This window comes from Pipistrellus kuhlii, unplaced genomic scaffold, assembly GCF_014108245.1.
Source record: "Pipistrellus kuhlii isolate mPipKuh1 unplaced genomic scaffold, mPipKuh1.p scaffold_m20_p_76, whole genome shotgun sequence".
Lineage (NCBI taxonomy): Eukaryota > Metazoa > Chordata > Mammalia > Chiroptera > Vespertilionidae > Pipistrellus > Pipistrellus kuhlii.
Genome location: NW_023425580.1, coordinates 267,169 through 289,369, shown reverse-complemented (window position 1 = coordinate 289,369; position 22,201 = coordinate 267,169). Strand labels below are relative to the sequence as shown.

General features: G+C 35.7%; 1 protein-coding gene across 1 annotated transcript; it reads left to right on the top strand.

The window, feature by feature from the left end:
• Positions 1 to 3,888: 3,888 nt before the first annotated feature.
• On the top strand, positions 3,889 to 4,553 carry LOC118710542 (protocadherin-11 X-linked-like). The gene has a single exon (XM_036423082.2). It carries the CDS (start codon positions 3,933 to 3,935, stop codon positions 4,551 to 4,553), a length of 621 nt encoding a protein of 206 aa, XP_036278975.1. The 5' UTR covers positions 3,889 to 3,932.
• The last annotated feature ends 17,648 nt before the right edge of the window (positions 4,554 to 22,201 follow it).

The following is a 22,201-nucleotide window of genomic DNA, read 5'->3' as shown; positions in this document are numbered from 1 at the left end:
TCCTGTCAACCTTAAGAACCACCTTAACGTTTCCCCTGCTTATGAAAGAAGTTTTGTCAGTGCATGAGAACAATAACATAGAAGTGACTATATTGAGGTTTTTTAATTTTTTGTTGTTGTTGTTGTTTACTTAAAGAGACATTAAAGTAGTTAGAATGGTTGGAGCCAAGTGGAGTTAGGATTATGGCCAACATATATATATATATATTTTTTCTTCCATGTAATACCTAAATTAGTACTACTTTAAAGAATTTATTATTGTAGTATGTAAGCCATTCACCCCTATAGAATTAAGTGTAAAATAAATTAAACACAGCTTGTTAATGAAGGGAAATGTAGCAAGTATGTAAAGGAAATTACTCCTTGGGATTATCTGACCAATTATTTCAACATCATTTTTATGATTTAAACTCTCTAGAATTGCATAGTAGAGGCTTAGTTTCCCAACCAACTTACCTTATTTAGAACTAGATTGTTCAGAGACTATAAAATAAACTTAAACTTTTGCTTTTCATATCTTAAAATTTTAGAGTTGCTTCTTTTGATTCAATATTTGCTATCTCTAATTAACATGATTCTGTCTCTCTATGATGCCTAAACAATCACTATATATTGCCTATGATAACATCACTTAAACAGCACTACTGAAACCTGGAGAAAAATTTTATTTTCTATATCTGATCTCATTGTCCTAGCAATTTACAGACTAACCTTATGTTATAATAGGAGTGGGATATGGACGAATGGTGAAATAAAATTTAAGGTTATAATTTGTTCATGAAAGAAACTTTAGCCAAGCAAAGGTACATGTGTAAGAATATTTTCCCTGAATAACTGATGTAAATGTATCCTGCTTCTATAAAACCAAGCAGTGACTATTTATAGTCATATTTAGTAGCTAAATTTCTATTGTATATTAGTAATTCAAAGAATTAAATTCAAAATTTTAAAGAAAATCCATTTTAATTTTTGTTTTGTAAATAATTTAGTATATAAAACAATACATATTCAACTAGACAATACAAGGGTTGGAACCAAACAATGAGAATGAGGTTATTTAATCATGTATGTCTACATCCTGGTAGCAGAATTGACTTTGTTATATATTGGTTTAACACTGAATTAAAGATATTTTGGAATGTTTATATAATCATATATAATCTCTGTGAGGACAGGTATGTTTATCTGTTTTTTTGTTTTGTTTTGTTTTTCACTGATATATTCTCAGTCCCCTGTAACAGTGCATGGAGTATGAAAATTGCTTAATAAATATTTTTTGATAAGTGACTAAACTGTCATGATAGTAATTACTAACTAGAAGGTAAATTTTCATTTCAGGTTTACAATATGTATTTTAATTTCAGTTTTAGAAATGACATTGTCTTTTTTTTTCTTTTTCATTTTCCCATGGTTTTTAAAACCTCCAAATGAATTTTGAATGATAAAGCACAGTTTCCTTTTTTTTTTCTTTGATGATGTTATTAAATGATAGAGTAGGACAGATTATAGTGGATTGGGAGAGGGAGACTGTTCGGAATTGGGTCACTTAATTGATATCTCCTTTTGTGTAGAAATATTGTAACATGCATTTATTGTTTCTAAAAATGGTCTGTAGTATTCTTCCTCCAGTTTTAATAATGTGTAACACCTAAGGGTAAGACAAGAATAGAGTGGTAGTTTTAATTCCAGTTGTCAGTGTTCCCATTTTTACTTTTGCTTATGTTTGCATGGCATTTATAAATTCACACACATAAACACTCATTTTTCAGATGTCCTAGATTCACAATGTATAGTACACATGTAAATGTGTGTGTATAACTCATGGTAAGTATAAATATGATAAATTACTCTCAGTTTCATAAAGGAGTGTAAGGCCAATGATTCACAAGAGAATGAATCTTGAGGTTTCTATATTACATAATCCTGATGCTTATCATTGAGCAAATGATGCTGAAAATACCACAGGCAATAGTATTTTGTGCTCTTTACTGAGATAGATAATTTCTTTAGCATTAGCGTTGCTTAATATTATACCTAAAATGTTTTGTTAAATGGCACCTCAACACAGGAAAGTGGTTGAGCTCAAAATATATACTTTTAAAATTCAGTGAAAAGAAATATAAAATGATATGTTTCAAGTTTATCTAGTTTATTTTTTTGTTTTCCTCATGACCTAAACCATCTCAATTGTTCTAACAAATGGATTTATTTTATTACTGATTGCAAATAAGAAATTGTCCTTTTTTTCACTTTTGTGTTTTCTGATCTGTTCATGTGAATATTTTTTTTAATGCAGATGCCCAGCTATACAGTGGGGAAATTATTTAACATAATACATTATTTGGCATAATCAAACCATTATGCTTATAACAAGATGTATCATTTCATGAGTCCTTCTGTTTTTACTAAAATTTTTATGAGTTATTGATTACCAATAAATATTGAAAACTTCCTTAATTACATATACCTATCTGCATTAATAGTTTTCCTTAAAGAATTTTTAAATCACTATTTGTTAGCTAATCTTTTAAAACTTTGATAACTGCATTAATACTCTTTAATTATAAAAATATAACATCTGATAGGGTTTAGTGCAGTATGATACACATTTTATTGTGTTTGTATATTAACTACAAATAACATATAGAAGCATATGAAATGTTTCATGATACTATATATTAAAATGTATTGAATATACCAATATTAATGCTATATTACACTAATCTAGTTGAGAATAAAAATTGAGAATTAATAAAGGAAAATGTATAAAGTTGCAAATTTTAAATAATAAAAATCCCTTATTGAATTTATCAGAAGAACCAGAGAACTGAAATAATTTGGCAGATTTTAGTGGTTTAACTCAGCAAAGTGATTTCAAATGACTTTTTTTAAATTTTTAAACCCTAGTCAAGTTGTTCCTTGTTGTTGGGTAATTTTTATTTCAGTGTGTAGATGTGAAAACCCATTTCATATGGACTATTGTCAATCATGTATAAACACAAATTCTCATAGTTCAGATGTTTTCTAGTCCAATTCTCCCACTGAATGTCTGGATATTGTCTGCCAAATCATAATTATGTAGAGCTAACCTGGTGATGCATTTTCTCTGTCACTACCTTCAAAGACATTGAGTTAATTCTCTCCTGAAAACTATTTTTTACAAAATGTATTAATAGGCAGCTGTTTGTGTTGAACTAACAAAATTTATTTTCCTCCCTATAATTTATCCTTATTCTTCTTATTCAAAGAGAGAAATCTTAATATGCTTTATGCATAATTCTTCCCATGTTTAGGTATTTGTCATATAAACTACTCTCCTCTGAAAGGACTTTTTTAAAATCAAAACTTCCCAAGTCACTCATATATCATGATTTTTTATTTCCTGTTATTTAGATAGATTTTACATTTTGATTCCTAGAACAAAATACTCAAAATATTGTATAATATCTTCATTACCTATAGAAGAATTGCATTTGAAATCCATATTGTAACAAAGAATAATGATTATGTTTTTCTGATTGGTAAAATATTCCTTTACTTTTCCTTAACTAATTAAATATTTTAATTATTTTATTAACTTTAACTAGCTTGGTATATTATAATATTATGTTTTACATATTTTATCAATGGTGGACACATAACTTCTCAGACTTTTTAATTACTGTAGATACCTTGTTTCATTGTACATTTTAATGTAAAAATTTATAATATTTTACTTTAAAAAATCTAAGTTTCTTTACAAGTTTTGATTGGATTTTGTTTAATGATTTTAATTTAAAACTGATAATTATTTAACATACATTTAATTGTCAGCTTTACTAATTTCTTCTTCCTCTTCTTTTTCTATCTCTTCTCTTTCTCTCTTTTTCTTTTCTTTTTGACAGTACTCTGCAGGGCGAGGGGTACAAAGAACTTTGAGCCTTGTACCTGTTATGGACTTGTTGTCCGGGACGTATATATTTGCGGTCCTGTTAGCATGCGTCGTGTTTCAGTCTGGCGCCCAGGAGAAAAACTATTCCATTCGAGAAGAAATGCCAGAGAATGTCCTGATAGGCGACTTATTGAAAGACCTCAACTTGTCCCTAATTGGACACAAGTCCTTAAAAATTCCCATGAAGTTCAAGCTAGTGTACAAGACTGGGGAAGTGCCATTGATCCGAATTGAAGAAGGAACTGGTGAGATATTCACTACAGGAGCCCGCATTGATCGTGAGAAATTATGTACTGGTATCTTGCTGGATGGCCATTGCTTTTATGAAGTGGAAGTTGCCGTTTTGCCAGATGAAATATTTAGACTGGTTAAAATACGTTTTCTGATAGAAGATATAAATGATAATGCACCATTATTCCCAGCAACTGTTATCAACATATCAATTCCAGAGAACTCAGCTATAAACTCTCGATTTGCTCTCCCAGCGGCCATTGATCCTGACATAGGAATAAACGGAGTTCAAAATTACCAACTCATTAAGGTGCGTTTTAAAAACATTCTCCTAGAGATAATTCATTTTTTAAAGACAAAAAGAATGGTCTTGGTGTACTTCAAATTTTGAGTAAGTCATCAAATTAATTTTTCAAAGTTTAAGCAAACTATTGTGGAGAAAATTCATCAATGCAATTTTTGAAATTGCATAGGGTTTATGAATCTGAATCTTCATTTTATGTATTTTAATTTTCACCAATTGTTAGTTTTTCCCTTAATCCACTATGGTGATAAGACAAGGGACTCAACCATACTATTTACAAATCCATAACCAACCCTATAACTTACTTTTGATCTATCTGATTATTACTGCCACAAACATAAATCTAAACACATAAATCTAAAAGTTAAGAATGAATCTACAAACCTATTATTTTTTCTCAGTGATTATTATTATTATTATTATTATTATTATTATTATTTACTTATAAGCAGGTTTGTTCATTTTTACAGAATTATGCCCATTGTATTGCCCCTTGCATTTTTCATATAACAAAACATCATGGAGCTGTTTCTAAGTCAACACATACATCTCTCTGTCTTTCTGTTATGTGATATTTTTTTGTGTGGTTTAAGTGTGCTTTTTTATAATTTTATTCTATTGTTTAAAGCATTACAAACAGTAGTACATATATCTCATTTTTCCCCATTGACCTTCCCCCAGCCTTCCCTACCCTGGGTCCCATGCCCTCATCCCACCCACCCCAGTGTCTTGTGTCCATTGATTGTGCTTATATGCATGCATACCAGTCCTTCGGTTGATCTCTTACCCCAGCTCTCCAACATTCCCCAGCCTTTCTGCTGTAATTTGACAGTCTGTTCCATGCTTCACTGCCTCTCTATATCTTTTTATTCATCAGGTTGTAATATTCTTTATTTTTCATAAATGAGTAAATCAAGTGGTATTTTTCTTTCACTGACTGCCTTATTTCAATTAGCATAATGTTTTCCAGTTCCATCTATGCTGCTGCAAATGGTAAGAATTCCTTCTTTTCTATAGCAGCATACTATTCTATTGTGTAAATGTACCATGTTTTTCTAATTCACTCATCTTCTGAGGGTCATTTAAGCTGTTTCCAAATCTTAGCTATTGTAAAGTGGGCTGCTATGAACATAGGGGTGCATATATCCTTTCTAACTGGTGTTTCTAGTTTCTTGGGATATATTCCAAGGAGTGGGATTACTGGGTCAAATGGGAGTTCCATTTTTAGGTTTTTAAGGAAACTCCATACTGTTCTCCACAGTGGCCACACCAGTCAGCATTCCCACCAATATTGCACAAGGGTTCTTTTTTTTTTCTGCACATCCTCACCAGCACTTATCCTTTGTTGATTTGTTGATGGTTGCCATTCTGACAGGTGTGAGATGTTACCACATTGTTGTTTTGATTTGAATCACTCGGATAATTAATGACTTTGGGCATGTTTTCATATGCCTCTTGGCCTTCCTTCTGTCTTCTTTCAAAAAGTGTCTATTTAGGTTTGTTGGCCATTTTTAAAATTATATCATTTATCTTTTTTTTAAATTTACTTTATTGATTAAGATATCACATAGTTGTCATCACCCCCCCCATTCCCATTCCAAACTCCTCCCCACGCATGCCCCCACCCCCCTGTTGTCTGTGACCACTGATTAGGCTCATATGCATGCACACAAGTTCTTTGGTTGATATCTCTCCCTTATACCTACCTTCCCCTACTTTCCCTCTGAGGTCTGACAGTCTGATCGATGCTGTTCTTGTTCATCAGTCTATGTTGTTCATCATTTCCCCTATATGAGTGAGCTCATGTAATACTAGAAATACACTTATAAGAACTGAAAATGAGACAACCAATAATGGAAACTGAGAGGCAAATGAATCAGTCTATAGTGAGTTTCTTTCTGGGCCAACAGTTCTTTTGAGTCCCAATTTCTATGTCAAACAGTTCCTTATGTGTACATGTTAGCAATGATATTTCAGTTCTGTATGGTGAACAAATAGTGGTAATGCAGGTCAGCCTCTCTTGGTTTGGTCCTGGGCATCCTTCAGCGATGCACAGCTGCTGACTGTTAGTATGGCAAAGTATCCTCAGCGTCTTCCATCTCTGGACTGTTTCTCTTTTGTCTTCATGGCTGGAGCACTCTTGACAATTCCTCTCTGTTGCAAGAATCCACATGGTCTTGGAGTTGTTTTCTTCCCTGAGGTTTGACATTTTGATTGATGTTTCTCTGTTTCTGGATCTGGTTTTGTTCATCAGTTTATATTGTTAATTAGATTCCAAAAATGAGTGAGATCATGGGATATTTATCTTTTTCTGCCTGACTTATTTCACTTAGCATAATGCTCTCCATCTCCATACATGTTGTTGCAAATGGTAGGAGCTTCTTTTTTACTGCAGCATAGTATTTCATTGTGTAGATGTACCACAGTTTTTTAATCCACTCATCTACTGATGGGCATTTGGGCTGTTTCCAAATCTTAGCTATTTTAAATTGTCCTGCTATGAAGATAGGGGTGTATATATCCTTTCTGATTGGTATTTCTAGTTTCTTGGCATATATTCCTAGAAGTGGTATTACTGGGTTAAATGGGAGTTCCATTTTTTAGTTTTTTGAGGAAATTCTATACTGTTCTCCATAGTGGCTGTACCAGTCTGCATTCCCACCAGCAGTGCAAAAGAGTTCCTTTTTCTTCGCATCCTCACCCAACACTTGTTGTTTGTTGATTTGTTGATGATAGCCATTCTGACAGGTGTGAGATGGTACCACATTGTTGTTTTGATTTGCATCTCTCTGATGATTAGTGACTTTGAGCAGGTTTTCATATGTCTCCTGGCCTTCCTTCTGTCTTCTTTCAAAAAGTATCTATTTAGATCAGTTGCCCATTTTTTGATTGGGCTGTTTATCTTCCTTTTGTTATGTTGTATGAGTTCCCTGTAAATGATGGAGATTAAACCTATATCAGTGATAACATTGGCAAATATGTTCTCTTGTACAGTGGGCTTTCTTGTTTTGTTGATGGTTTCTTTGGATGTGTAAAAGCTTTTTATTTTCTTGTAGTCCCATTTATTTATTTTCTCTTTAATTTTCATTGCTCTAAGAGTGGTATCCGTGAAGAAATTACTTTGGCATATGTCTGAGATTTTGCTGCCTGTGGATTCCTCTAGTATTTTTATGGTTTCCTGTCTTATGTTTAAATCCTTTATCCATTCTGAGTTTACTTTTGTGTATGGTGTAAGTTGGTGGTCTAGTTTCATTTTATTGCATATATCTGTCCAATATTCCCAACACCATTTACTGAAGAGACTGTCCCAACACCATTGTATGTTCATGCCTCCTTTGTCAAATATTAATTGAGTATAGTGTTTTGGGTTGATTTCTGGGTTCTCTATTCTATTCCCTTGGTCTATATATCTGTTCTTATACAAGTAGCAGGCTGTTTTGAGAACAGTGGCTTTGTAATACAGCTTGAAATCTGGTATTGAGATCCCACTTACTTTGTTCTTCTTTCTCAGGATTGCTGCAGCAGTTCGGGGTCCTTTTTTATTTATTTTATTCCAGATGAATTTTTGAGTTCTTTCTAGGTTTGTGAAATTTGCCATTGATATTTTAATGGGGAGTGCATTGAATCTATAGATTGCTTTGGGTAGTATGCACATTTTAATGATGTTGACTCTATCAATCTGTGAACATGGTATTTTCTTCCATCTGTTTACATCTTCCACTATCTCTTTTTTCAGTGTCCTGTAGTTTTCAACATACATGTCTTTTACTGCCTTAGTTAAGTTTATTCCTAGGTATTTTTTTTTTGAGTGATATTAAATGGGATTGCTTTTTAAGTCTCTCTTTCTGTAAGTTAACTATTGGTGTATAGAAATGCCATAGATTTCTTGGCATTAATTTTGTATCTTGCTACATTCCTGAATTCATTTATTAACTATACTAATTTTTTTAGTTTTTTTTAATGTACAATATTATGTCATTTGCTAATAAGTACAGTTTTCCTTCTTTTCCAATTTGGATGACTTTCATTTCTTCTTCTTGTGTAATAATAGCGAATACTTCCAATACTATGTCAAACAAGAGTGGTGAGAGTGGGCATCCCTGATTGTTCTGTTCCTTGGGGAAATGGTTTAAGTTTTTGCCCATTGAGTATGATGTTAGCTGTGGGTTTGTCATATATGGTTTTTATTACATTGAGTTATGAGCCTTTTATTCCCACCCTGTTGTGAGTTTTTATCATGGAATGGTGTTAGATTTTGTCAAATGCTTTTTCTGCATCAATTGATATGACTATGTGATTTTTATCTCTCAGTTTGTTTACCCAATGTATCACATTTATTGGTTTGCAAATATTTTACCACCCTTGCATCCCTAGCAAAAATCCTACTTGGTAAAGTTGTATGATCTTGCTGTTGTACTGCTGGATCAGATTTGCTAGAATTTTGTTGAGGATTTTGCCATCTATGTTCTTGAGGGATATTGGCCTATGATTCTCTTCATTTGTGGTGTCTTTATCTGACTTTGGTATTAGGGTGATGCTGGCTTCATAGAATGAGCTTGGAACTGTTCCTTCCTCTTGAATTTTTTGGACTATTCTGAGGAGGATAGGTTGTAGTTCTTCCTATAATGTTTGGCAAAACTCCACTCTGAAGCTGTCTGGCCCAAGCTTTTGTTTGCTAGAAGCTTTTTGATGACCACTTCAATTTATGTTGTTTACCTCCACTCTGATCTTTATTATTTCCTTCCTTCTGCTTACACTGGGCTTTTTTTGTTGCTCTCTTTCTAACACTTTCACTTATAGGGTTAGGCAATTTATTACCACTGTTTTTTTGTTTTTTGCAGTAGACTTGTAGAGCTATAGACTTCCCTCTCAAGACTCCTTTCGCTGTGTCCCATAGATTTTGGATTGTTGTGTTTTCATTGTCGTTTGTTGCCATGATCTTTTTTTATTTCTTCTTTGATCTATCTGGTAACCCATTCATAGTTTAATTGCATGCTATTTATTCTCCATGTGTTTAATTTTTTTGGATTTTTTTTATTGTAGTTGATTTCCAGTTTTATGCCATTGTGATCTGAGAAGATGCTTCATAAGATGTATATCTTCTTAAGATTTAAGAGACTTTGCCTGTGACCCAATATATGGTCTATGATTGAAAATGACCCATGTACACTTGAGAAGAAGGTATATTCTGTGGTTTTGGGTGAAATGTTCTGAAGATGTGAATTAATTCCATATGATCTAGTGAGTCATTTAGGATTGATATTTCTTTGCTGATGTTTTGTTTAGAGTATTTGTCCAATGGTGATCATGAGGTATTAAAGTACCCTACTGCGATTATATTGCTGTCAATATCTCCTTTGACATTCTCTAGAATTTTTTTTTTCAAATTTATTTGGGTGCTCCTGTATTAGTGTGTATATGTTTACCAGAGTTGTTTCTTCTTGTTGGATTGCTCCCTTTAGTATTATGAAGTGGCCTTCCTTATCTCTTTTTATGTCCTTCACTTTGAGATCTAATTTGCCAGATATAAGTATTGCTACCCCAGCATTTTTTTTTATCTCCATTTGCCTGAAAAAACATTTTCCATCCCTTCACCCTCAGTCTCTGTGCATTTTTTTTCTGAGGTAGGTTTCCTGTAGACAGCAGAAACATGGGTCATGTTTTCTTATTTAATCAGTTACCCTATGTCTTTTAATTGGGGCATTTAGTCTATTTACATTTAAAGTTATTATTGATAAGTACTTGGTTGTCGCTGTTTTTATTATTTACCCCTGTGTTCCTTCTTCACTTTTCAATTCTTCTTTTTACAGCAGACTCTTTAGCATTTCTTGCTTTGCTGGTTTGGTTGTAATAAACTCCCTTAGTCCTTTTTTGTCTTTGAAGTTCCTGATTTCACCCTCAATTTTGATTGATTGCCTTGCTGGGTGCAGTATTCTTGGATTCAGACCCTTCCTTTTCTTGACTTTGTATATTTCATTCCATTCCCTTCTTGCTTGATGTATTTCTGTTGAGAAATCAGTTGCTAGTCTGATGGGGGATCCTTTGTAGGTAACTTTTTCTCTCTCTCTGGCCACTTTTAAGATTCTTTGTTGTTGGTGTTTGGTAATTTAATTATAATGTGCCTTGGTGTTGAAGGTCCCTTAGGCTCTCCTTTTCTTTTCTTTTCTTTTCTTTTCTTTTCTTTTCTTTTCTTTTCTTTTCTTTTCTTTTCTTTTCTTTCTTTCTTCCTTCCTTTCTTTCTTTCTTTCTTTCTTTCTTTCTTTCTTTCTTTCTTTCTTTCTTTCTTCTTTCTTTCTTCCTTTCTTTCTTTCTTTCTTTTTTTTTTTTTTTTTCTAGATGCTATGCTGCTCTGTTTGGGTATTTTTTTCTACCTTGTTTTCTAGCTCACTGATGTGGTCCTCTGTGTCTTCTAGTTTAATATTGATGCTTTCTATTGAGTTCTTTATAGCAGTGATGCTATTTTTCATTTCTTCTTGGTTCTTCATTTCCTCTTGGTTCTTATACATATTGATGTATTACTCTTCCATTCTTTTCAACCACCTTATGACCATTTCTCTGAATTTTTTCCCTGCCTCCATTTTGTTTAATTTATTTTCCACTGATGCCTCCTTTTCTTTCTCAAACCCACTATTTCTTTGTCTCCCCATGACCTCTCTTTTCTGGGTGTCTGGTTATGTAATTTTCTCTCTCCTTATAATAGGCAAAATCTGACCTTTCTGTGAGAAGGTGTAGAACTCCTCTGAGTCCGAGTATTCTTGCTGCATGGGTTCCAGTGTTCCTGGGTTCACTGGAATTTTCTGGGTATCACTGTTGTAGATTCCAGAGATTTTTAGAATTCCAATAACAGTCACTCTTCCCTTCAAGATGACGTGGTCTCAGCTTCAGAGTCAGTTGCTCCAAGAGGGATTTCAGCAGCAGTGGAGGCTGCCAGATCAGGGAAACCCTGTCTGGCTATCCCCAACAGTCACTGGGAGTATAGCTGTCCCTCAACTCACAAATAAACATTCCCAGTGTGACCATACATTCTCCTTTCATTCTCTCACTCACGCACTATCTTGCAGTCTGCCTTCCTGTCAGCAGCCATCTTCCCTCCTATCTCAGTGATTATTTTTTATATAAAGCTTTATCTTGCCTTTTAAAAATATTCTGAATAAATTTAGTTGAACGGTGCTTAGAACATTTTTCATTACTAGCATTTCTACACTTATATAAAATAATGATAATTATTTTTCATAATTATTTTCAAGTCAAGGTCAGATGTTTAAGCATGTTGAATCATCAAAATGATAGTGAATTTCAGCCAATAAGCTGCTTGTTAATGTTAAACATTTTCATTCTGTTCCAATTCTTTGAAAACACAGAGGATTTACTTGCAGTAGAGTGTAAGTAAACCTTTTCGTGCAAAAGCTTCAATTAATCTGAATAACCTATTTTGCCTTGAGTTGGGTCTTGGATGAGGCAGTCAGAAAGAAAATTAAATGGTGTTCTTAAAAATATTTTAATTACCTAATGTGATATATAGGGTAGTAGAAAACTGAGATTTTGATATTTGAAATAATACAATGTGCTTTAATGATCTTGAAAAATTTGTAAAAGAACAAATGTGTAGATTTAATATAGATATGGTCAAGGAATTTTCAAAATTTTATAAACATTTTTTGACAATTCATTACTAGATTATGATTTACATGATCAATGCTAAAAGTATTCAAAGGTCATATAAGTAAGATATTTTAATGGCCAAAACCGGTTTGGCTCAGTGGATAGAGCGTCAGCTTGTGGACTGAAAGGTCCCGGGTTCAATTCCGGTGAAGGGCATGTACCTTGGTTGCGGGCACATCCCCAGTAGGGGGTATACAGGAGGCAGCTGATCGGTGATTCTCTCTCATCGATGTTTCTAACTCTCTATCCTTCTCTCTTCCTCTCTGTAAAAAATCAATAAAATATATTTTTTTAAAAAAGATATTTTAGCCAAAGCCGGTTTGGCTCAGTGGTAGAGCGTCGGTCTGCGGACTGAAAGGTCCCAGGTTCGATTCCGGTCAAGGGCATGTACATTGGTTGCGGGCACATCCCCGGTAGGGGGATTGCAAGAGGCAACTGGTCGATGTTTCTCTCTCATCGACGTTTCTAGCTCTCTATCTCTCTCCCTTCCTCTCTGTAAAAAATAAAAAAATATTTTTAAAAAAGATATTTTAATGTACTATATTACCTGAAGGTTTTGGCCTACAAGGTGTGAAATATTGGGAAACTTCTCGGCTGATGTCAATATCTTGTGAATATATATTTATTTATGAATCCATTTAAAAATTGAAGGCTACAGAACTCATGAGTGAATTTGAGTGATATGTAAATTTGTGTGTGAATATAAGTAAAAACAGAAGTGATAGGTTATTTATAAATGAGAATTTAGGTAAAATCCAGTGGCAATGGAAACAGTTGTAAGAATAAGATTGATATAGATCACAATTTTGTATTTAGGAAAAACTAGAAAAGCCACTTCCAGCTTAACATATTGTATTTGACCTTTAGTTCCTTCTTTCATAATATGACGATGATGATGTAAATGCCACAGGGGCAGAATTGGGTAGAATAAGCACTAACTAGAGAGTAGATAAATTTTTTTGGAGATGCTTTAAAATATGTGGCTATTGCCAAAACCGGTTTGGCTCAGTGGATAGAGCGTCAGTTTGCGGACTGAAAGGTTCCAAGTTCTATTCCAGTCAAGGGCATGTACATTGGTTCTGGGCGCATCCCCTGTGGGGGTGGCATGCAGGAGGCAGCTGGTCAATGTTTCTAGCTCTCCATCCCTCTCCCTTTCTCCTTGTAAGAATCAATAAAATATATTTCTAAAAATATGTGGCTGTTTATAGAAATGTGAGGGTTAGTGAATGCTTTAAAACAACACTGGCCAATAGAACTTCCTGCAATGACTACATTTTCATAATATGTGATATCCAATATAGGAGTTACTGGCCACATGTTGCTATTGGATACTTGAAATAGAATTAGTGTTACTATTGAACTGAATTTAAAATTTTATTTAATTTTAATTGCCACATGTGGTGGTAGCTACCATATTAGACACCACAGTCTAAGCAAAACCAATTTAATTTGAAAGTAAAATTTAACAGGTAAAAGCAAAGACTTGTCAAATTAAAAACATTTCATTCTACTTTAGAATTTGTGATAAGCTAAAAGTAAACTATACAATGCACCTAAACTACTGGGATGTTTGTATGGCTCCAGGTACAAGTACTACTTTGATTCTTTGTTAAAAATAATGCATATGGGATATAAAGCTTATACCTGGGCATGCAGAGGTCTAAAGCACGAGTCATGTAAACTGAATGCACTTTGACTTACAAAAAAGGTCCTGTCATGAAAATAGTTTGTATGCTGGCAGGATAGAGTGGTTAAATAAAAAAAGGAAAGAAACATGTTTTGATTCATCCATAAACTTTAATAAATGTTACAATTTGAAAGTACATAGGCTAACCCTAGTAATTTATTTTAAAAGATCCTCTGTGCTACATAATAAAATAAGAACTTTTTAACACATATTTTTTCTATTTGTGTTGAATAGACAAAACTAACAAAATCATAGTTTATACTAACTAAAGAATATAAAATTCATATAAAAAGATCACATAATAATGGGGGAAATAATTTTTAAAAATATAGGCAAACATAGGTCAGTTTGTACATGAAAGGGTCCTGCTTTTGACAACTGTATATTAATTAACTTAAAATAAAGGCAGTGGTAAATGAATGACAGCATGAGAGAACCCCTTGAAGTTTCAACAATTTGAATGGCTGTAACTCTACAAAGGATTCCATGGTAAATGCACAAACACACCTGAGAGATATGCACATTGAAACATCTAAAGGTGGGCAAGTGTGAGTGAAGTGGGGAGGTGAGAAAGTCAAGAAACTAAGCGGAGCCATCCTTGTAGTTCTGCAGCTGAAAGCTCAGAGCAAGGCTCAGCCCAGAAAGGGGAGGAATTGAGTTGTGGCTGGCACTCCACTCAGCCAGGAGGAGCAAAGAAATTTAGTGAGCATTCCTATAAGAGTAAGCAGTGAAAGCTATGGCTGAGCCCAGGTTCCTGGTCAAGACAGAACACTGAAGTGAGGAAGTGGTTGTAGGCCAGTCAGCATTCAAGACAGAGAAACAAAGCCATGGAGTTTGGTTGCCTGTAGTCTCCCAGAGCTCGCCTCCTTTTGTCCTTGGTGGCTAGTTATGCAAGCTGGAGAACTGGTACTACAGAATCAATTTCATCCCTTTGCAAAGAGTGTCCTCTGTAACTGGTTTCAGGGTTGGAGAACAGAGAGGACTCCCAAATGTCAGGATGGCTGAGATTATCATTACTGAAATGACAAAACAACACAGAAGGCTGCTGGGTTCCCCCAGCTCACTCACTCTCCCCTGATGAATTTCAACTACACTAATGGCAGTATCTGACTGGCTGTAGTGACAGGTATGGCATTTCACAGACATAAAAACTTGTGATTTATCTCCACTTATTGGGAAATAATAGAAAGGCCTATTCATATTAATCTGCTAGATAAATGACACCTATACATAAATGCCTGCACAGAGAAGGAATCCATAAAATACCAAGAATAACCAAGGTAGTAAGGCAGTCAAAAGGAAAATGAAAAATCTCCAAAAAACAAACTTAAAGACATGGGAATATGTGATTTAAATGACAAAGAAATAAAGATTATAGTTCTGGGGGGGAAAAAAACAAAAACTAAATGCGGTGCAAGAAAAAAACAGATAAGGACCTTAATTAACTGAGAAAACAATTAAAGGAACAAAATAAGTACTTTACAAAAAAAATATTAAAACTAAAAAAAAAAAAGAAACAAATAGAAATTGTGGAAATGAAGAACTTAATAAAGGATATCAAGAATGAACTAGCAAGCCTGGCAGGGTTGTTCAGTGGTTGAGCATCAACCCTTGATCCAGGAGGTCACAGTTTGATGCCAATCAGGGCATATGCCAGGGTTGTGGACTCCATCCTCAATAGGGGGCATGCAGGAAGAAGCTGATCAATTATTCTCTCTCATTATTGATGTTTCTACCCATCTCTCACTCTTCTTTCTCTGAAATCAATAAAAAGAAAAATGAAATACCAAGAATAGGGAATAGAGATGACCAAATGGAGGAAATTATTATTGATATCAAATAGAAATCTAGAAATGACAGAAAAGCAAAAAGAGAAAAAACTGAGCATAAAAAAATAAAAGAACTATAAGAGAACTATCTGACTCCATTAGAAAAAGCAATCCTATATAATAAAACCCTAATATGAAAATCGACAGAACAGTGGAATGACTGGTCGCTATGAACTGACCACCAGGGAGCATATGATCAACATAAGAACTGCCCCCTGGTGGTAAGTGTGCTCCCACAGGGGGAGCGCCACTCAGCCAGAAGCTGGGCTTATGTTTGGCAAGTGCAGCAGAGGTGGTGGAAACCTCTGCAGCAGCATTAAGGAGCAGTGAGCCAAGCTGTAGGGAGCAGCAATCAGGCAGGCAGTAAGGAGAGAGGGGTCCCAGACTGTGAGAGTGCACAGGCTGGGCTGAGGGACTCCCCACCCCCAGTGCACACATTTCCTGTACCAGGCCTCTAGTATAAAAATAATAGGCAAACCAAAAGAAGAAGAAGAGAGAGAAGGGAACAGAGAGCCTATTCAAACACATAGCTGATGAAAGCATCTCAAACCTATGAAAAGAGCTAGATCCTGGAATCCAAGAAGGAAACAGAATGCCTAATTACCTCAATCCAAAAAGGCCTTTTCCAAAGTACACTATATTAAAACTGTCAAAAATTAATGACAAAAAATAATTCTCAGAGCAGACAGAGAAAAGAAGAAAGTAACCTATAAAGGAATGTTCATTAAGTTATTATCAAACTTCTCAGCAGAAACACTACAAGCTAGTAGAGAGTGGAACCAAATATTCAACCTACTGAAAGAAATAAATTACTAGCCAAGTATAATATATCCAACAAACTTATCCTTTAGATATGAAAGAGAAATAGAAGACCTCCATTGCACAAAATACTGAAGGGGATTATTATACCTGAAACAAAACAAAACACAAAAAAATCACAAAACTATGAGTAAGATAACCAACAACCTTATTGCAAAACCACAGATGATTTGTGATAACAAAAACATAAAAAGGGAGGGGTAAAAGGTTTGGATTTGCAAAGGAGGATGGAAGCCAGATGCATTCAAAAGAAAAAAGACTATTATATTCATGAAACTCTTTTTCATAACCCTAATGGTAACCACATGTGAAAACCTAAAACTTAGACACATACCTTAAAATAGAGGAAACATAGGAAAGAAATATGTAACACCATCAAAGAAAAACAACAGATAGAAACACAAAGAAAAGAACCAATGGAAGCACAGAGATACCAGAAAATAAAGGATAAAATGACTATAGGAAATTATCATACACCAAGAATTAACTCTAAATGTAAATGGACTGAATTCACCAACAAAGAGGCACAGAGCAGCAAATTGGATAAAAAACAAAACCCAGCCATATGATGCCTTAATGAAACACAGCTAAGCTGCAAAGACAAATTTTGAGTAAAAGTGAAAAGGTGGAAAATTATTCTTAAGCAAATAACATCCACAGGAATGCAAGTTTAGCCATACTTATATTTGACAAGATGGATTTCAAGATAACCAAGGAAATATGAGAGAAAAATGGATATTATATAATAAAGGGGATATCAAGAAGACATAACACTTTTTTATATATATATATATATATATATATATATATATATATATATATATATATATATATATTCCCAATCAGGAAGCAACAAAATATATAAAGTAGCTACTAACAGAACTGAAGAGAGAAACTGACAAAACCACAATCATATTGATACTCCATTGACAGCTTTAGATAAATCGACCAAAACAGAAACTTAATAAATATCAATTTTAAATGACACATTAAACCAAATGGACATAATAAACATCTGCAGAGTCTTTCATCCCAGAATATCAGATTATACATTCTTTTCCAGGGCACATGGAACATTCTCAATGATAGACTATATGACTGGTCACAAAACTAACTGTAGCAAATTGAGGAAGATTAAAATTATACCAGGAATATCATCTGACCAAAATACTTTGAAATTAAAAATCTACTGAGAAACAGAAGTAAAGAAACCCACAAATATGTGGAGATTACAAGACCAACATCTTACCATTTGGCCACTGCACCCATGAGTAGATGAGTGTAATAAAATAGCAATGGGGAGAAACCAAGATGGCGGCATAGGCTATACACCTGTACATCTGCCTCTTACAACCACACCAAACTTACAACTAAAAGACAAAACATCTATCTCCCACAACCATGGGAAAGCTGGCTGAATAGAAGGTCTATAACTAGAAAGAAAGAGAAAAGAGCATTGAGAAGTGCACAAGTGCTGAAAAGGTGAGGTACGGAGGTGCACAAATCTGGCTGGTGGTTGGTGATGGGGGGGTGAGGGGGGAGAGGCTGTTTCTTTCAACCTGAAGGGAGACACAGCAACCCACTACTCTGAACTCCAGTTTCTGGTGAGACTCTGGGGACCCAGACCCCTACAGAGAGAAGCTGCCTGTCTGCAATCGGGTTGGAAAGTGAGGGTGGCTTTCTTGAAGAGCTGAGCACAGGAATCATTGTTTACTGCGCTGTGTGGCATAGGGCATGGGGACATGGAAACACGGAGATGCAGAGACAGCTGACTGGCAACCATCACTATTTGCCATGCCCTAGTGACTCCCTGAGACCCTGCCCTGTTAATTTACAAACCCACCCAAACTATGAACAGCGGCTTTTGCATATAAATGGCCTGCCCCATAGCAGCTTAACCTAACAAACTGAAGCTCTGATCAGACCAGGAGAAATTTGCAGACCACTCTGTAGCTCCTGCTGGTTGGCCTCAGACAGTAGCTGACCTGCACGCCATTGGAGATCCAGAAGCCAGTGTACCAAATGGTCAGTGTGATATGACACCAGATTTCAACTTCTCACATCCATAAGAAGCATATTCAAGAGGCAGACTCAGTGAGCACCAAAGCCCTACTGAAACAAGTCCTGTCTCAGAATGAGAAGACAAAGAAACATGTTACAAATGAAAGAAATGGAAGAAAGCAAATTACTGGACATAGAGTTCAAAACCACATTTTTAAAGTTATTCAAGAAACTGCTAAAAACCTCTGAGGAACTTAGTGAGACCTTTAAAGATCTTAATGAAAATGCAAAAAAAAAAAAAAAAAAAGGAAAAAGACCAGTCAGAAATTAAGTATACACTGTCTGCAATAAAGAATATACAGAAATTCAACAGTAGATCAAAGGATCCCAAGAATCAACCAAAGATTTGAAACATGAGGAAATAAAAAACACCCAACCAGAAAAACAAAAAGAAAAAAAAATCCAAAACTATGAAGACAGTGTAAGGAGCCTCTGGGACAACTTTAAGGATACTAACATCCAAATTATGGGGGTGCCAGAAGAAGAGAAAGAGCAAAATATTGAAAACCTATTAGAATAAATAATGACAAAAAACTTCCCCTACCTGGTGAAATAGACTTACAAGTCCAGGAAGCACACAGAACCCCAAACAAAAGGAATCCAAAGAGGACCACACCAAGACACATCATAATTAAAATACCAAAGGCAGCTGAAACCTGTTTGTCTCAGTGGATAGATTGCCGGCCTGTGGACTGTAAGGTCCCAGGTTCAATTCCAGTCAAGGGCATGTACCTTGGTTGTGGGCACATCCCCAGTAGGTGTTGAGCAGGAGACAGCTGATAGATGTTTCTCTCTCATTGATGTTTCTAACTCTTTATGGCTCTCTCTTCCTCTCTGTAAAAAATTAATAAAATATATTTTTAAAAAATCTGATGAAGAGAATAAACTGATGAATATAATAGAATCAGGGGCATAGAAAGGGAGTGGACTGACAATTCTGGGGCAAATGATGTGTGAGGGGTGTGGGAAGAGATTGGACAAAAATCTTACACCTAAGGATGAAGACCTTGGCGGGGTTAAGGGCATGGGGTGGGGTGGGGAATCAGGTGGAGGGAAGCTATGGGGGAAAAAGGAGGAACATATGTAGTCATCTGAACAATAAAGATTTATCTTAAAAGTAACATTTTTTTTTCATATTCAAATGGAATGCAAATTAATTGTAGAAAAAAAGGTACAATTAGATGATAGATAGATAGATAGATAGATAGATAGATAGATAGATAAAATACCTATGGTACATTTACACAAGGGAATACTACATGACTGTAAAAAGGAAGAAACTATTACTTTTTGATACAGCATAGATGAACCTGGAGATTATTATGCTAAGCAAAAGACAACTACTATATGATCTCACTTATATGTGAACAAAATAAGCTGACAAATAGAACCAAATGCATGGATACACGGTAGAGACTAACAGATATAAAAGGGGAGGTGGGGGGGGGGCAGGCAGGATGAAAGAAGCTGAAGAGAATAGCTAAAGAACGTATATGCAGGAGGAACTGGTTTGGCTCAGTGGACAGAGTGTCGGCCTGCGGACTGGAAGGTTCCAGGTTTGATTCCGGTCAAAGGCATGTACCTTGGTTGTGGGCACACCCCCGGTGGGGTTTGCGCAGGAGGCAGCTGGTCGATGTTTCTCTCTCATCGATGTTTCTACCTCTCTATCCCTCTCTCGTCCTCTCTGTAAAAAAATAAATAAATAAAATATATTTTTTAAAATAAATAAGAACGTACATGCATAGGCCATGGATGCAGATAACAATATGGTGAGTGCCAGAGGGAGGGGAGGTGGAAGTGTCCTTGGAAGTGGCAAAAGTTGGAAAATGGGAGACATCTTAATAATGCCAACAATAACAACAAAATACACTGAGTGGCCAGATTATTATGATCTCTGAACACATAATAATATGGCCACTCAGTGTGTGTGTGTGTGTGTGTGTGTGTATGCATACTAGAGGCCCAGTGCACGAAATTCGTGTAAAGGGGAGGGGTCTCTCAGCCCAGTCTGCACCCACTCCAATCTGGGACCCCTCCAGGGATGTCTGACTGCCCATTTAGGCCTGATCCTCGAAGGATGATCGGGCCTAAATGGGCAATCGGACATCCTTCGAGGGGTCCCAGATTGGAGCAGGTGCAAGTTGGGCCTAGGGACAACCCCTGTGCATGAGACCTCTAGTTTTAAATATTTGTAAAATGCATATCAGAATATTAATTTATTTTTTCTTTTGACTAGTATAGAGTTGGGAACCAGAATATGGTCTTCTGACTCTTAGATTTGATTAATAGACAGATAATCTGAGGGCAAGAATTACAGCAGCTTCATGATATATGGCAAAGGAAGAAAAAAGAAAAAGAAGAAAAAAGTGTAGATAGTGGGTATTGAAAGAATAAAGTTATTAACAATTGATTTTTGAATAGTACAAAGAATATATATATGCCTAAGTGACCAAAGGACCGAACAACCCAAACTACTGGAATGACCATAATGTGCACTGACCACCAGGCGGCAGATGCTCAATGCAGGAGCTTCCCCCTGGAAGTCACTGCACTCCCACAGTGGGAGCACTGCTTTGCTGACCAACCTGTCCAGGCAGCTCACCAGCCCAGTGGCAGCTACTCCTTACCTCAGTAGTCCTACAGGTCCAATCTTCAGAGAACAGGCCAGGTACCAAAGGACAAGTGCTGCCACATGATCCTGACTAAACCATTGCATCCTGGAAGTTGGCCTCAGGCACCATGGCTGCTTTCTCTCCCTAGACACTATGCAAAGAAGAAACAATATAAAAGAGGCCACCAGGTAGCTCCTGTCAATCCACACAAATGTCAGTAGGACTGATCAGATCCTAGGCTGGCAAGGGCATCCCACTGCACACCTGGAGAGCCAATTATGTCCCACCACCACCACCACTTGGGACCACACCTGTGCACAAATTCGTGCACTGGGACTCTAGTTTTATATCAAAACAAAACTTATCGCTGAAACCGGTTTGGCTCAGTGGTAGAGCGTCGGTCTGCGGACTGAAAGGTCCCAGGTTCGATTCCGGTCAGGGGCATGTACCTTGGTTGCGGGCACATCCCTGGAAGGGGGTGTGCAAGAGGCAGCTGGTCGATGTTACTCTCTCATCAACGTTTCTAGCTCTCTATCACTCTCTCCTACTCTCTGTAAAAAATCAATAAAATATATTTAAAAAAAAACAAACTTATCTCTGTGACCATGCATAAGGTTAATTTTCAACTTTTGTAGAGATGAGGTTACTCTGTAAGAAAAAGAGATTCATATATACAATTTATGATACTGGTTGCAACATAAAAGATATACAGAAGTGAAATAGTCTCTGTTCTCCATGTTTTAGGTAAGTAAGCTATAATAAGCATATACAATGCTATTTTTCTCCCATTTTTTTATTGTTTAAAGTATTACATATGTCTCTTTTTCCCCCAGTTGACACCACCCCAGCCAGTCCACCCTAGAGGGCAAGCCCCCACCACCCCAGTGTCTATGTCCATTGATTATGTAATATGCATGCATAAAAGCCCTTTGATTAATTTCTAACCCTCCTCCCCTGCCATTTGTCTCTGGATATATTTTTGTTTATCAGTTTATATTGATGATTATATCCCACATACAAGTGAGATCATGTGATAATTATCTTTTTCCGACTGGTTTATTTTGC